General features: G+C 40.0%; 1 protein-coding gene across 8 annotated transcripts in view; it reads left to right on the top strand.

The window, feature by feature from the left end:
• The window catches only part of RAPGEF4 (Rap guanine nucleotide exchange factor 4), a 159,723-nt gene that overhangs the window by 139,684 nt on the left and 4,927 nt on the right, over positions 1-15,112 (top strand). For 7 of the 8 annotated variants that reach the window (XM_030017963.1, XM_030017965.1, XM_030017966.2 and 4 more), the window contains 4 exons: positions 3,912-4,002; positions 6,253-6,303; positions 6,943-7,030; positions 7,356-7,420. In XM_030017963.1, coding sequence (XP_029873823.1) covers positions 3,912-4,002; positions 6,253-6,303; positions 6,943-7,030; positions 7,356-7,420 — 295 coding nt within the window. The remainder of the gene's footprint in view (positions 1-3,911; positions 4,003-6,252; positions 6,304-6,942; positions 7,031-7,355; positions 7,421-15,112) is intronic. The other variant, XM_030017964.1, reaches the window with a different exon arrangement.

Here is a 15,112-nt window from a genome sequence, read left to right as displayed (position 1 = left end):
TCCTTTTTTGTTACTAACTGCTGGGTCTGATGTTTAATAGCAGGCAATTCTTGCTGTCTTCTTTTATTCATATTAAAACTTAAACTCTTTGGAGCCTTCATGCCAAAGATGTCAGCCTTGACTCCTTATCACTGAACTCAAGGGCAAGGTTGAAGCTGACTTCACAGGGAGCAGGGGCATGCCCCTGCCCTGCATAGCTACAGTTTTTTATCACTGTTACCCTCTTCCTTCCTTTCCAGTTTGTGGTGTATTTACCACATTCATTGCCGTCTGAACATTTTGCTGAGGTGTGCAGTGAGAAACTATCTGTTCAAGTGTTTGTCTGCGACTTTGGGCATTGTGACTAGAGGCCTTTAGGCAGTCTTACCAAAAAAAGAAGTTATCACTTGCAGTTAAACCATGAGTTTTAACTTTTTTGCGTTGTTAAATGTAGTTGTGTGAAGGAAGAGGTTACTATTACAGCTGTGATGCCACCCTCCTTCCAATTAATAATGCCACATAGCTGAAATCAGTGTTCACATCGAAACTCTGCATCAGCATGCCTCCCTCGGGGAAGGGCTCCGTTCTGCAAAGGACCGACTTCCTTCTGGGAACTGCTTTGGGCCCTCTGGTCGGATTACGGTTGGTCGAAGCCAAAGATTTTCAAAATGTAGTGGTGGGCGTGCAGGATGTGGTTTATATTCAGAACAGCGGACAGAATTTACCTCTTTAGTTTCTAAAAATATATATACTGCATATTCCATTATCTCATTCTGCAGAGCAAAACTGGGAAGCAAGCTGCCGGTCTGGCGGGCTGTGTCCAGGAGAGGGCAGTGGCATCCACACACAGACACGTTGGGGTCTTTCTAAACTCAGAGGCATGAAATGGGAAAATGTTGAAATGTGGTAAATTAAGACACAATAGTAATTTCCATAAACACTTGAAATCAAGTATCCTAAAAATTACAGTTAAATATCTCCTTAATAAACCGCCCTAGCCTGTGGGTTCCTCAGTGTCATGGGTTTAATCCTATGCTATTTACAACAGCTTGACAACCTCCTGTTTACTTCCATGTTTCTGGTATCACTACAATGCTAAAAATAAATAGCTAAAAGCGGTCTGCTCTGCTGAGTCCTCTTTGTCTCCTAAAAGCAGAGAAATCCAAACCACAAGATTTTCCTCTGTACAAACTAAGCGGGCAGGTTTAATTGCAGCCGCTGGAAAGGCACTGGGAAGTTTTGCCAGGCTGCTGCCCTCTGTGCAGTGCTGCCATGGTAACAGGTGCTACAGCATGCGGTAAAACAAACACAAAGTGCACCGAAGTTAGAGGGGAGAAAAAGCCAAGGAATTGGATCAAAAGATGTGGGCCCAGGCCTTGAAGCAGTACCTTTGAGGAAGTTTTCCTTGTGAAGATCCTTGAGACCTAATGAGAACTTTACCCTACCTAGAAGTGCTAGACTCATTAGAAAAGTGTTCGGGGAGAACAGCTCAGTGCTGCACTATTAATCTTAGGCATGACTGGTGGTAACGAGATGCCTTGCACGTACCAATTTTCAAAGATAACTGAGAACCCTGTTTCAATTCTGCGACAGGGGGCTCAGACACCATTGCAGAAGGCACATCATTTTGTGTCTGCCACCCCACGCACCCTGTGATGTGTGCTCCCTGTCTGTGCGGGGAAGCGCAAGGCCGAGTGCTGGCTCCAAGTGCTGTGCACATGTGCTTTCAGTTCCAGGAGCCGTTGTTGCCTCTGCATCTGCTGGGAAAGGATGTAGAGGTTACCAGGTTCATCTCTTTTCTCCAGCCATTGTAGGATTAAACTTTCAAACAAAGGGGAGAAGCAAACTATATTTCCTACAGTGAGTTCTTCCCTTACTAATTGTATTAGAAAGGCCTTCTAGGGTGTACTTGCACATACTCTTATGGATATCCACAAACCCAGTTTGTATATATGTTGGAGACAAGAGTGTGTGCCTATGTGTGTGTTCACAACTCATACTAACAGGAAGATTTTTCCAATACTGTCCATTCTGGGAGACAGAGGGACCCCTGCTCTGAGCACACTGGTGCTTTGGAGGACCCACCTTCTGACTTTTTACATGCAGCATATATGCAGTGGAGCCATGCAGCACTATTTCTGCTGCCTTACGGTGGTTCTCTATCTGGAACTGAGCTATTTAGTCTAAAGCCTGTAGAATTTACAGAATATTTGGTGTAAAATGTCATACATCTAGATGGATTTTAACAGGGAATTTGTCAAATTACATTACTTAACAGGGTATTTGGCAAAACTTTTCCTTTTTAGATGAAAGATAGATTCAGATTGCATATTGCGGGTACATTTGCAGCTGCCTTCTATGTTTAAGCACTACTGCTGTGTGGTACTAATTATTTTTACCATGCCACAATTTATTCTCAATGTCACAGGCTGTGGACAGATACCCCTTTCTGGATTTAGTTGTGCCTGGGGTAGAGGTTATCACTGACAGCCTATCCTGGCTGCTTTTCATGCTTATCTCCCCTCAGATCCACTAGCAAGGCACTCCCTGACCTGCTGTAGTCAGAGTAAGTTGGGGTGGCTTTAGCATTTCAGCTTATCTTTGCTAACCTTGCTCACTGTCCTTAATCTGATGTGGGAGAATTTGTATAAGCAGCTCTGCCAGAAGATCTGAGGGGGCAGCAGTCTCCAACAGACAGACCATCAGATGGGAGAGATCGTTTTTTAATGCACTCACACAGTGAAGACACAAGTGAGGCCCAGATCTAAAGGACTCACCCACTCAGTACATCGAGTCTGGTGAAATGGGGGGACAGAAAGAACAGAATAGCAATAGGGTTATGTGGCAGTTATGGAGTCGGACAGTAGGATGTGATGATTGCACTAATTTCGTCTGGAACTGAGGATACCTTGGAGGAGCTAAGAGCTTCAGCGATGAATAAAAAAACCTATCTGAGAATCATAGCTTGAATCTTGTGAAAGTTTTCTTGGTAAGAAGCAAAAGAGGCAGATACTGAGGTGCTGATATCAGATGTTGGCAAATCAGTTGTGAAAAATAGCAAATTATTTGCAAGAACCTAGTGAGACACAGATTTACGAGATACAGGCTTTTTTCTCTCTCTTCCCTTCCCATTGAGGCAATGAGCCACCTGATGCAGTCCCAGCTGAGCAGCTGTGTGGGCTGTTCCTGTCAGATTATGTCTATGCCTGCATCGGATCTTCCATAATACTCAGTTACATGTTCCAGTTTTTCCCTGACTGATAACAAAAGTTCTCCTTTGCATTAGGGTTGTAGTGTGATCTAGAGCTCCTAATGCCCAGGACCTCGTTAATGATGCTCGTAACAAATGGCGGTTCTTTACTTGAAACATCTTAAAGAGCTTCAGAATCTACAAGTACTGGTTAGAAATCATATACAGCAAGAGACATCACTGGCACACAGGCGTGTCTAGTCAGCTGGTCTTCTCCCTTTAAAAAGACTCAGTGCCCCTGTAAACTGCAATGAAGATTGTCTAAGGACAGCTTCCAGCATTCAGTAGCTGTTCAGAAGCTGTCAGCAAGTTCTGCAGCAAATGAGGTTGTAAACTAGTTGCTTCCACTGTTTCTGGTGTTCTCTGGGACTAAATTGAGCCCAGCTTCAGGACTGTGTTTCTGGGTGGGGAGGAACTTCAAAGACTCCTTTAATGTCCTTGCAGAAGCTGGCATGCAGTGAAGTGGAAGTAGGAGGTCGTTTTAGGAGGGAGGGGAAAGGAGCCTCCAGAGTGTGGTGAATTACTCACACATTGGTGAAGTGGTGTGCCGCAGGCATGCTGGCCAGGGCTGCCCAAATTCAGTCACATCTATGCTAGATGCCTAGGTTCAGGTCTCTTCAGGATGTCATGTGTACTTCTGCCCTGATACATAAAAATTAAAACCTGGCCCTTTGTGTTTCAGCTGTAAAGAATACAAAAATCTGAATTCCTTTTTCGCTATTATTATGGGACTGAGTAATGTTGCTGTGAGCCGTCTTTCGTTAACATGGGAGGTAAGTCTTAGCTAAAATCCAATTCCAAGAAGTTTGACTGGGATTTGTGCTTTTAGTTAGCAAAAACATGACTTGGGCCTTTATTATTGATAACATTGGATCTACTCATTCAGCTCCTGCGCAGAAGCCTTTAGCTAAGGCTGACAATTTTTATTAGTAAGGCAGTGTATCCATAGGTGTGTTGAATACTCATAAGCAGTTAATGAAAGTAACAACAGCAGCTTCTGTTGATGAGCTAAACTGCCCAACAGAATGAGTTAGTCAGTTAACCTCTTACATCAGCCCATGCTCTGTTTGACTTTACTGATCATTTAGTGAGATTACTGTATAGACACTTCTCTAAAATCCATCCTCTGTTCATACATATTATTTTCTGATCTCCATATGGACTCTGTTGCCCTATTAAAATGAGGGTTTGTCCTAACCAGTTCTGGTTTTCTCTCTGACATGCATTCCCCTGCTTACTATCAGTTTGGTCTTCATTCTCAGAGCTTCCACCATTTTCTGTGGCTTTGCTCTTTTGTATGTGAGTATATGAAAAGGCTGCAATGTCCAGCAGGGTGAGGTGGTAAGCACATGTAACCACGAAGAACATACTGGTTGTCAAAAGCAGTGCAGATTTGAATGTGCATGTATTTTGTTCATTAGAAATTCAAAATAGCATGACTAAGGTCATTGATGCAACTGAGACCAAAATTTGAACACCTTTTAAAAAGTGCTCTGAAATATGAGATCAGACTAACACATCTGAGAAGACAACAGTCCGATTTTCAAAAGTACATGTTGCAAGTGGTATATACAATTGGTGCTAAAGGCAAAGATTTGCAGATCAGTTTGTCAAAATAATGACCCTTCATTTGTGGCTACTGAGAGGAATAGTTGGGAGAGCTGAGACAGTACAGGAGTAGTATGAAGAGAAAAGAGGGAATTGAATGTATATACTACATACAGCAATCTGAAATGGGCACAGGGTCTGAGCTGGAGAGGTACAGATCATTTGTACGTGTTGGGTATGAACTTGAGTTCAGGGAAATGTTATGACAGTCTGGTTCTGTAGGGCAGTTGGTTTATAAAGAGAATCTCTGCAGCTTGATTTTTAGTCAGATATATATACAGAATATATTTTTTAAAAAAATCAAGACCTGATTTTTGCTATATTGTCATGCATTTACATTAGTTGCATGCACAAATTAGATATTTGCAGGTGCAAATGTCCAATTATACCACTTATTTCACAAATACCTAATCTGCATGCATATGCAAACTAGGCACACAGTTGTTCACACACATCATTAAAAATTAGGCCCTTGCTGTGGCACAGGGTAAATATCTTGCTAGGGTACACACTCCAAATGGAGAAAGTATTGCAAAAAATGATTTGTGCACTATAAAGTCTCTATTAATTTTTAATGTTACCCACTGCCAGTAGTAGTCTGATTAAATCAGCAAATATAGAGAAATTTCTTATTAAAACTAGAAAGCTGACAGATTCTGAGTGTGCATAAAACATTACTGTGATCTCTGAAATTAATTTATAACATATCTTATAGTTTTTATAGTAAAATTGTTTAATATAGATAACATAACATAAGGGGGGAAGAAAATATTTAGTAAAGCCCATCTCATCCCAATCACTGCATGATCAACTGACCATGATTTATTTGTGTATGTATTGTGAAAAACTATTTATTAATTTATACCCCAGAAAGCGGTAGAGGCCCTTGGCTGCTGGGCACGTCAAGAATTTGAGCAATAGTTGGTGATTCATCAGCATGACCAAAAAAAAACTCCTGGAAATGCCTAGGCATGGATTTGAATGTTGCAAGGGCAGTTCATCATAGGTATGAATAATTAAGCTGAGCTACCCCTACACAAGCTGTGTGTAAATTATATTTTCAGATAGACTGTAATCAGAAATGTCCTGAAACCATTGACTTGAACTTTCACTTACATTCTGAATTCAGTGATTGCGATGTGAGCCAAACAAAAACCTGCATCTAAACATCCGAAAGGAGTAAATTCAAGTTGGGGTTTAAATCAGATTCCAGGTTTCATGGCTGGTCCCGTCTCTATTTATAATCTGGTTGCTAGGAGACATGTTGTATTTTAGATTAGCACATTGTTAGACATATCTGGCAAAAAAGAACACTTTCCTGACTTAGGGCGTTGTAGAAGGAACTAGCATTTACAGTAAAATTACCACACAAATTGGATTTAATTAAGGTTTGCTATTTTTGTTTTTATTAACAGAAACTTCCAAGCAAGTTCAAGAAGATCTATGCAGAGTTTGAAAGCTTAATGGTGAATAGCAATAGATCCCTTATTCTATGCACAATCTGAGCTAATTCAGTTTCTGAGTAACTGATTTGAATTCCTTGATTCAGAACATTTTATATGTCCTTGTTTGACTTTAAGAAGTTTATGATCCCATTTTAGAGCTGCTAAAACAAGTATGTATGACTAATAAATTATACTCTTAGGAACCTACTCTGAGAGAACTTATGTACCACTCAAAATTAATCTGGGAACTCAGAAAAGCTTTATCACATGTTTTCCGATAGTACATATGGGAAATTGTATTTTCCAGCCTGGATCTTTCCAGGCAATACATTTTAGTATTACAACATATGCAAAACTGGATCTGCAGCTGCAAGGAGGGAGGAAAAATGTGTGGATCCTTTTATGAACAATTTTTTTGTAATCATATCTTACCTTGCTATTTGGCATGAAAAATGTTTGTGTTTAGCAGCTGCATTCTCATCATGTAAGCTGTATGGGAGAATGATAAAAGGTGTCTTAGTTTGCAGATGCACTTTTAAAGCCACAGGAGAAAATAATTATTTTAATAAATGCCATGACATCTAAATGAATGCATACAGTGTGTCAATATATATAATAATACATGTTAGTAATTATTTGATTTCTCTTTTTTTTCTTAAGGATCCATCAAGAAACCATAGGGCCTACAGACTAACTGTAGCTAAATTGGACCCTCCAATAATTCCTTTCATGCCACTACTTATAAAAGGTAAGCTTGGATGTTACCAGAATTCTTAACTTGAAAGCTATTTGTCAGATATTTGAAGAATAAGAATAGCAGCAAGAAAAAGCAAAAATCAGTCTCGGTGTGAGGTGTGATCTTTTTCCATTGTAAAAAGCATGACACAGAGACAAGGAAAACTGCTTTGCTACATCTGAATATCATACCTCAATTTTTCTAGTCTGAGAAATGCTGCAAATTAAAAACTAAATGTTTTACTTTTATAGCTGCTTTGATTTTTGTAAGGGATAGATAAAATGTTCTGCTGTTTTGTATGGCCATGATTCAGTATGTGGCTTTTATTTCTATACAGACATGACGTTTACTCATGAGGGAAACAAGACATTCACTGACAATCTAGTAAACTTCGAAAAAATGGTATGTATGACATATTTGAAATGAAAATTTAAAAAGACCTCCCTATTCATCTCTTCAAGAGTAAACTTCTCAACAATGACTTCGAGGGCTAGAGAAAGTGAAGGCAGGGCCAAGAGCTAGCAAAAATAGTCTACATTGTGCACAGCGCCTGGGACCTCTGGGTTTCTGGAAAACCTCACAGAGGTGGAGAAGCAATTGCCCACTGAGCCGTGCACAGCCAAAATGTTTCCTAGGAGAGGCAGCAGCAGTGACAGGAAGCAGAGCTGTTAGAGACAATATTTAACAGCCAGTTTGGGACCAAGCTGTGATTTTAACTGCTGTTCCTTCAAACAGGACTGAACTGCCTCAGGCTGGGATAGTTCTGCATTGCTCCTCAGAGAATGAAAGGAGCTTTAATACAGGACGTGCACAACATCTTATTTTCTTCTTTCCTTTAACAAGTGAAAGGAGACTTCTGTGACGTGATTGCTTTCATATTAGAAAGGGGGATCAATGATAAAAGGTTAGATTATGCTCAGATTTGATTTATTTTAAATCCTGCACCTAAGCTCTTATTTCAAACACCGTTGTCAAAAACTGCAGGCAGGCAACTTCCTGTGGCAGAAATCTCAACTGAAACTTAAGTTTCTCAGCAGTGAAAAGCAGTTTTCTTGGTTGCTAAGGCTGTGTTCTTAATTGATGTGGTTGATGACACCTACATCTGAGAACCAGGGTTAGCCAAGCCCAGCTATGAGCAGCTGCACTACAAGACCAAACCTGACTTAATGTTTCTGCAGTAAAGCTCCATTCAGCAGCCACGCTAGAGTGTATCTACTCTGGCACCTATATCTGCTTGTTCTTAGTACTACAGTAACCAGAACCACTCCATGGTCATTTCCACTGCAGTACAGAGGAGCTTGTCTTACCTGCTGAGCACTGATACCGCAGAAGGGAAGAGAGGAGGACTTTCAGCTCCTTAGAAAACTTCACAGAAAAGTCATCATCATTCTAAGTGAATTCTTCCTTAGATTTTAGTCTGTAGCTTCCGGACAGCCTCTGTCCTAGGGTGAAAATACCTCTCCACTAAGCTGAGGCTTTTTTGTGAGCAAATGGTAGTGCTAATGCCTGAGTAAGGGCCTGACCTCACTTCGCAATAATGACATTCTGTAATTGCATACGCAGCCTGTGTTGCCATCTCCTTCCAAAGGCCTTGAGCCTTCTACCTGCAGAAAAGGACTTTTTCCTGGCCTGCTTGTTCTAATTAGATAGACAAATATATTTATTTTAGTGTAGATAGTAAATATTTGGGGGAACACAAAGGGATCTCAGACTTGGCTGGAGCACCTCCAAACCAGGAGGGATGGCAGCTGCATTGCTATAGCCATGGCTATGTGGCTGGCTCCATGTTCTCCACCTCACTTGGCCTACTTACACCTCCTGAGCCAGAAGAGCCAGTACATCCGCAGGCCTCAGAGCTATATGCCTCAGGCTCTTCTTTATGTCTGACTATGTGTAAAAGCCATGACAGGAGGCAGGAGCTCTCCTGTGAGCACTTGCACACAGACAGAGGTTCAACCTAGGCTTGTAATTTAGAAATGGTTTTGCACCACTCTATACCACAGTTTGGCACTCCCAAGGCCAAGAGTGAATTTTATAGCAGCTTAAACTGATCTATATATAGGCTGCTGCAGGTCTGCCCTTTTCACCCTAGTCTGCATATTGCCTTACTTTCAGAAGTATGTTATATCCAGAGCATGGATTTTCTAGTAGCACCTAAAGATTTTAAATAAAATTTTGTACTGCATGAATGTAGTATCACCCATTTTGATCAGTAATCTGAGCTTTGAGCATTTCCTTTAGGAAGGGAAAGTGAAGATCAATTAATGTATTTTTGATGCTATATATTTTTCAAAGAATCAGTATAATGTCTTTTGTTCCTCCACACAACAGAAAGTGAAACGTTCTCCCTTCTCAGTATTCTAAACCTTTCCTCAGTTAGTGCTCTACTTAAAAGCTCAGTCTGCTTTTTCTCCAGGCCTTACTACAAGTATGTCTTTCGTGTTTTTAATGTTCTTCACTGGCTATTCTGCATGCTTCTATGGTGTTTTTACTGCTTCTCTCAACCCGTAGCTCTTCAAAGCAAGATATTCAGATTCCACCCACATAATTCATTCAAATCCTAACGTGGACCTGGCAGGTTTTAGCTTTTTGCATGTGTCATCAGGTCAAGCAGAGAAGAAAAGCCTACTGTTAAACCTCAGTTGCTACCGCCTACTTGCGTTAAGCTTACAACTGTCACATCCACACATAATTGCCAGATATTAGCTAGTGAAGACAAGACCACTCAGCCAAATAACGCATAGTTAAATTCAGCTCTCTTTTACATTAAGTATAAACTCCAGGTAAATCTGTGATGTTATTCTGCCATTTTCAGGAGAAAAGCAGAAACCAGGTTTCCTCACAGGAATCCTGTCCTGCCATTTGTTGTTTCTGCCTGTTTGTTCTGCTGCATGATCTGTCGTCACAAGCAGATGGAGATACCTCTGAATACCTGCAGGGAGCCACTCTATTACTGATCTGTCTAAAACATCTTCATTCTTTGGAAAAGTATTTCCCTCGATCCATCCTAACTTTGATGCTTGCTGAAGTTTATGAATAAAAATATCTAGGTAGTTGCCACTGGTGGTGCCATTTACCACTGGAGGAGGTGAGTCCCTCCATCTCTCATGTAAGCACAGTGATGAAACTGAGAACAGCCTCTGGCATCGTGTCTGCATTCCCACCACTGAGCTCTGATCCCGACAGCTGATGTGCTGCTGACAACTTTATTCCTGTAACTGGCAGCCAAAAGTAGAAGCTTGATCTAGTGGCATCTCTTCAGCTGAAACAGCTTCCTTTATATCTTTTATGTTTTCTGATGTTTCTGTTATTATTTATGTTAAACGCTGCATCTTAAAACACGCAGGACCTGTCAGATGGTATCTGAGCCAGGAGTTCCCCGAGTGCCAGAAACAGCGAGGCCTGGTTTCCTAAATGTTTGTGTTTCACGGCTGCCTGAGCTCTGCTCAGAGCTTTCCACGTGGCTGGGGCATGTGTGGTTTCTTCATGGCTGGGGAATTCTGTGTGAATAGGCTTTTGTCATAACATAGGAACTTGCACTACAGCCTTTTCCCTGAAGGAGACAGGAAAAGAGGGCACTTACATGATCTTTCTCTTGTCCACAGCCATCTATTTCACAGAAAATTGGTAGGAGCTTTCTTATGTTTGAAAACTCTGGGTTCTTTTTTCAAATTTGACAAAATTATCTAGAGAAGAAGGGAAAAACAGACAGATGGTGTTAAACCACATTAGCCTAGGTTTTTTTAGCAAGTCAAGCTAAAAAGGAAAGGAACTGAGTCAATTTTTTCCTGCTACACTTTTCTATAAATTGATCTTTTCAGAGGTGTAGTGGCAGAACTGTGGTATTGGCAGTAGTGGGGGGACATCACTCTGCAGAGCATTGCTGAGCTTTACCTGCTGCTGCCTTTGTAACTGCCTGCTCCTTCTTCCCCTTCCCCATCTCCTGATCCCCATGGATGCCTCTCATTTGGAGGAGGCTATGAGGAGTGGGAGGGCAGGGACAGCTAGCCAGGGAAGAGAATACCGTGTGTGGTAGAGCCCCAGCTATTTGTAAAGAGGGAAGTCTGTAAGCGGACCCATTTGGTTTGTACAAGGTGTGGGCAAACAATATTGAATGTGTCAGAAATAGGTATAGTCTTTGTATTTGCACTGTACTTATGCTCTTTCCTATGCCATTTATTGCATGAAGCAAGGCATGGGGTGGAGGAACATGTTATTTATACTTTTGTCAGTAAGTAGGCAGAATAACTAAATTACTGGTATTAGTAGTATAAGCCTTTAGTAAAACGCTTTGTCTTCAATACCAAACAAGACATGGTTTTAGAGAAGTATTGAAGGTGTTTTACTTATCTCATTGTAAGAAGCTGATGGAGACAAGGTACAAGCTGTTTCCACCACAGTGTTGCTCAGATGTACCTTCTAGTTTGGCATATATTCCATGACCTGCATCTTTTCTCTACTGGTGAGTTGACAGTAGATGTTAGTTGTAAGCGTTGCTTTAGAAGACCCATCTATGTAAAAACTGAAGACGGCAGTAGACAGCAAACGCAATTAGTTTGTGATCCAGAATACACACTTGTCTTTTAGGCCCTTTAATGACCCTCTTTTCAGGTGAAGAAGAGCCCCCACAGCTGTCAGTATTATTAGTTCCTATAAACTCTTTATGATTTAGCAGATACAGGACAACCTACAACCTGCAGCGCAGTCATAACATTCAGTAACACTGCTTTTATAGCTATATATGTAGAAAAAAATTAAAAGCCCTTTCCTAGAATTATATCTTGCCAGGGAAAGAAGAGAGAGGAAAGTAAGGAAAGTACTGAGCATGACTCTCCTTAAGGAGAGGCAATATTTCATACTCTTGACCACTTACTGATTCGCACTTTTTTCAAACCTCAGCTGCATAATCCTGCACTCTGACTGCCAGTACAGAATTTTGTATTCATAGAGAGAGGGAAGATGCAATTATTCAGGAACTTTATCAGTGCCATTTCTCAAATCATCAGACAGCCTGAACAAAGATCACTTTCCATGGCACCATCTCCATGTCGCACTACCCAGCATGTCTCAGAAATGACACCTGTGGATGGAGCAGAAGTCACAGAGAGAGCTCTGAAAGTGCTGACCTGCCATGGCAGCACAAGACAGTGCCATGATGCTGGCCGTTGAGGCTTCTTTTTGTCAAGCCTCTTCACCCTTCAGGTGTGAAATGAGGATTAGAGAATCTGCGCATATTGGTTTTCGGGTTTTGTGGAGATGAACAAAAGGGAATTCACACTCTGATCCTTATGCAAAAAAAGGGCAAACGTTCTTTCATTTTTGGAACATAAGATTATGCAAAAAGTGTGTGACTAAAGCCCTTAGTAGTTTTCTATGGCATATATGAATATTTATAACGTTTAGAAACCTGGGTTTGGAATGGATTAGAAGATAATGTGCTGGCCTGCTGCCACTATTCCAGACTGTGTAAAACTTGAAAGGGTATTGTTGTGTATATATAGCATGCTGGTAGTAGCAGTTGCTTGTTATATTATGCAGTTGGTTCTATTTCAGAAAGATCCAAATTTAGGTTTGTATGGCTTTTCAGTAATGGTCTTTCTTAGCCCAGTGAGTAAACAGAGGTTAATTTTTTCAGGCATTAACTAGAGGTAATCCTCTGTTTGAAGAAAAACTGTAAGGAGCTGGCAATTAAACTTCCATCTGAACATTTTCTCTGTACATGTTTCTAGTTTTCTTGAATCAAAAGATGACAATCCAACTTATCTACAAGATTCAGGAAGGGAAATTCACTTTCACTTCATATGCTGTTTTTCTGTTCAATTTGCACCTTCCAGAGAAGAGCTCTTTTGAGTTTATATTACACAAGAGCTCTTCAAGGATACATAATGCTCCAGAATCTCCCCACTGGGTTGCAATGCTGTCTTCTGGCCACAGTTTCTCCATTTATTCTGCCTTAACACTCACTTCCTCATTCATTTGTGTTTCATCATTGCCAGGATAATTCTGAATGCACAGATTGAATGAGATTATCCTCACGAATAGGCAAAGTAACTCCTTAAAATGAAGCCTTTCAGCCAACTGAAGGAAGCCAGGCAGTTCAGCCTTTAACCAGAAGTCAGACAAGTTCATTGCCACTTTGGTTTTCCTTGCCTGGAATAGCCCATATAATGAGAAATTTGGAAATAGTGAAAACTTTTTAAAAACCTTCACCACACACACAATTTGTCTTTCAGTACAATACAGCATTACAGTACTTATTCTGAATGCTATGCTTTTTTTCAGAACAAATTTCCCACATAAAGAAAAAAAAAGAGTAAAATGATTTCACAGAGCACACTTTTTTTGATAAATCTAAGTTTTCACCTAAGAAGCTTAATAATCAAACTAATCAAACACTAAGCCTTTGGTCTAGCTCCAAAGATCATTATGAAATGAGGCTTCAAAACCTAAACATTTACAGGTATGAAAAATTAGGGTGTGTATTAATAATCTGTCTAGAAAGCACATCAAGCAACGCTGGCCATCTTCATAAAAATGAAGCGTCCTTAGCAAAGCTTCCCTTGAAGTTAGATGCTCTTGAAACTTCATCAGGTTGGCTGGTCCAGTTCAACTTTATGGTCTCTCCTTGAAATAGTTATTTTAGGGGACTACTTTTTGAAATTGTATAAATCAAAGCAAACAGCATCACATAACAGAGCCAAATATGAATCCATAGAGTTATGAAACATTCATGTTTACATGTTCATGTTGTTTTGATTTTCATTTGATTGGGTTAGATTTGAAGAACCAACACTGTAATACACAGTGTGTTCTGTCTCAATCCAGTATTATAATGAGTGCTTATCTTTGAGTATTTAAGAGGTTCCATTGAAGTCAGTGGGGCTTATTCACATGCTTAATGCTAAGCACATATGAGAATGTTTGTAAGGTAAGTGCCTTAGAAAATCTGCCTAGTAGTGATGGCTTGAAGATGTATGAAAATTAACATAGGATAAAAATTATTCTTACTTGAAATCTACTTATTTTCCACTTGTAAATACATATGACTTTAGGAACAATATAAACAGACCCATATCCAAATTCCCTACATCTTTTGGGAACTTGTGTTTTAGAATTAAAATATTTTAGATCAGTTTCAGAATAGCTACATTTCATTTGATTATACAATGTGTAATCCACAAAAATGTAGTACATGATATATCAGTAGCGTTTCTAATGCTGACCACCAGCCATACCCATTTTTGTATGCGTGACAGTGCATTAAAATGTCTAAGATAATTCAGTATGTGTGTAAGGAATGTTTTACATTGGTGCTTTCCACTTCTGGAATGACAGATTTCACAAAGGTATTTTATTTATAACATCATTTTCATGTAAGATTAAAGTTGTGTATTAATTTTGAGGAGCGTATGCCCTAAGTTTTACTGTTTACTAGTAAGAAATGTATCATTCCATTGTGTGAGGGCTTTTGACTAGCTTGTTAATCTCACACAAAATTTCAAGAAGGTATGAAGCAGCCTTGTGAGAGTGTGCAGTGTTGTAATTGTTGGATGTTAAAGTGTTGGAACAAATGTTAGACTCTGATTAGGAATAGCATTTCCCTCCTCTGCTTTTTCTTAATCTAAGCAAAAGAAACTGAAACAAACGTCCTTATAACAGTGATTGAATCAAACTATCTAGCTAAGGAATTCAGTTTTACTGCTGAATTTTCAGTTTATTTGACATTATGCAGAACAACTCATTTTGCCCCCGCTCTGGTGGGTGTATTACCTGTGTGGTGACACAAGCCAGGTAAAATTTTGCAGTCCAGAACTAAATCTGGAATGTTTTGCTTTATGACTTACCTTCATTTCTGTTCTTAAAAACTATTGTAAAATAGCATCTGATTTATCAGAGCAAAATGTATTGATTAGTATTTTCTTATCTAAGTGAGTGAAATGATGGCTTATTTACTGAACAGCAAGCACAGCCAGAAGGACTGAAGTGACTTCTGCTGTTTTTTGTGAATTGCCAGCAGAAGTGTCCACCAAAAGTGAATCCACTTTTCAGGTTGAGTTAGATACACTTGTGCAAGCTAACACAGTCTAACAGGTC

The sequence above is a fragment of the Aquila chrysaetos genome, chromosome 6, assembly GCF_900496995.4.
Source record: "Aquila chrysaetos chrysaetos chromosome 6, bAquChr1.4, whole genome shotgun sequence".
NCBI classification, from domain to species: Eukaryota; Metazoa; Chordata; class Aves; order Accipitriformes; family Accipitridae; genus Aquila; species Aquila chrysaetos.
The sequence above is the reverse complement of the archived record's forward strand: the minus strand, read 5'-3'. Positions and strand labels throughout refer to the sequence as shown.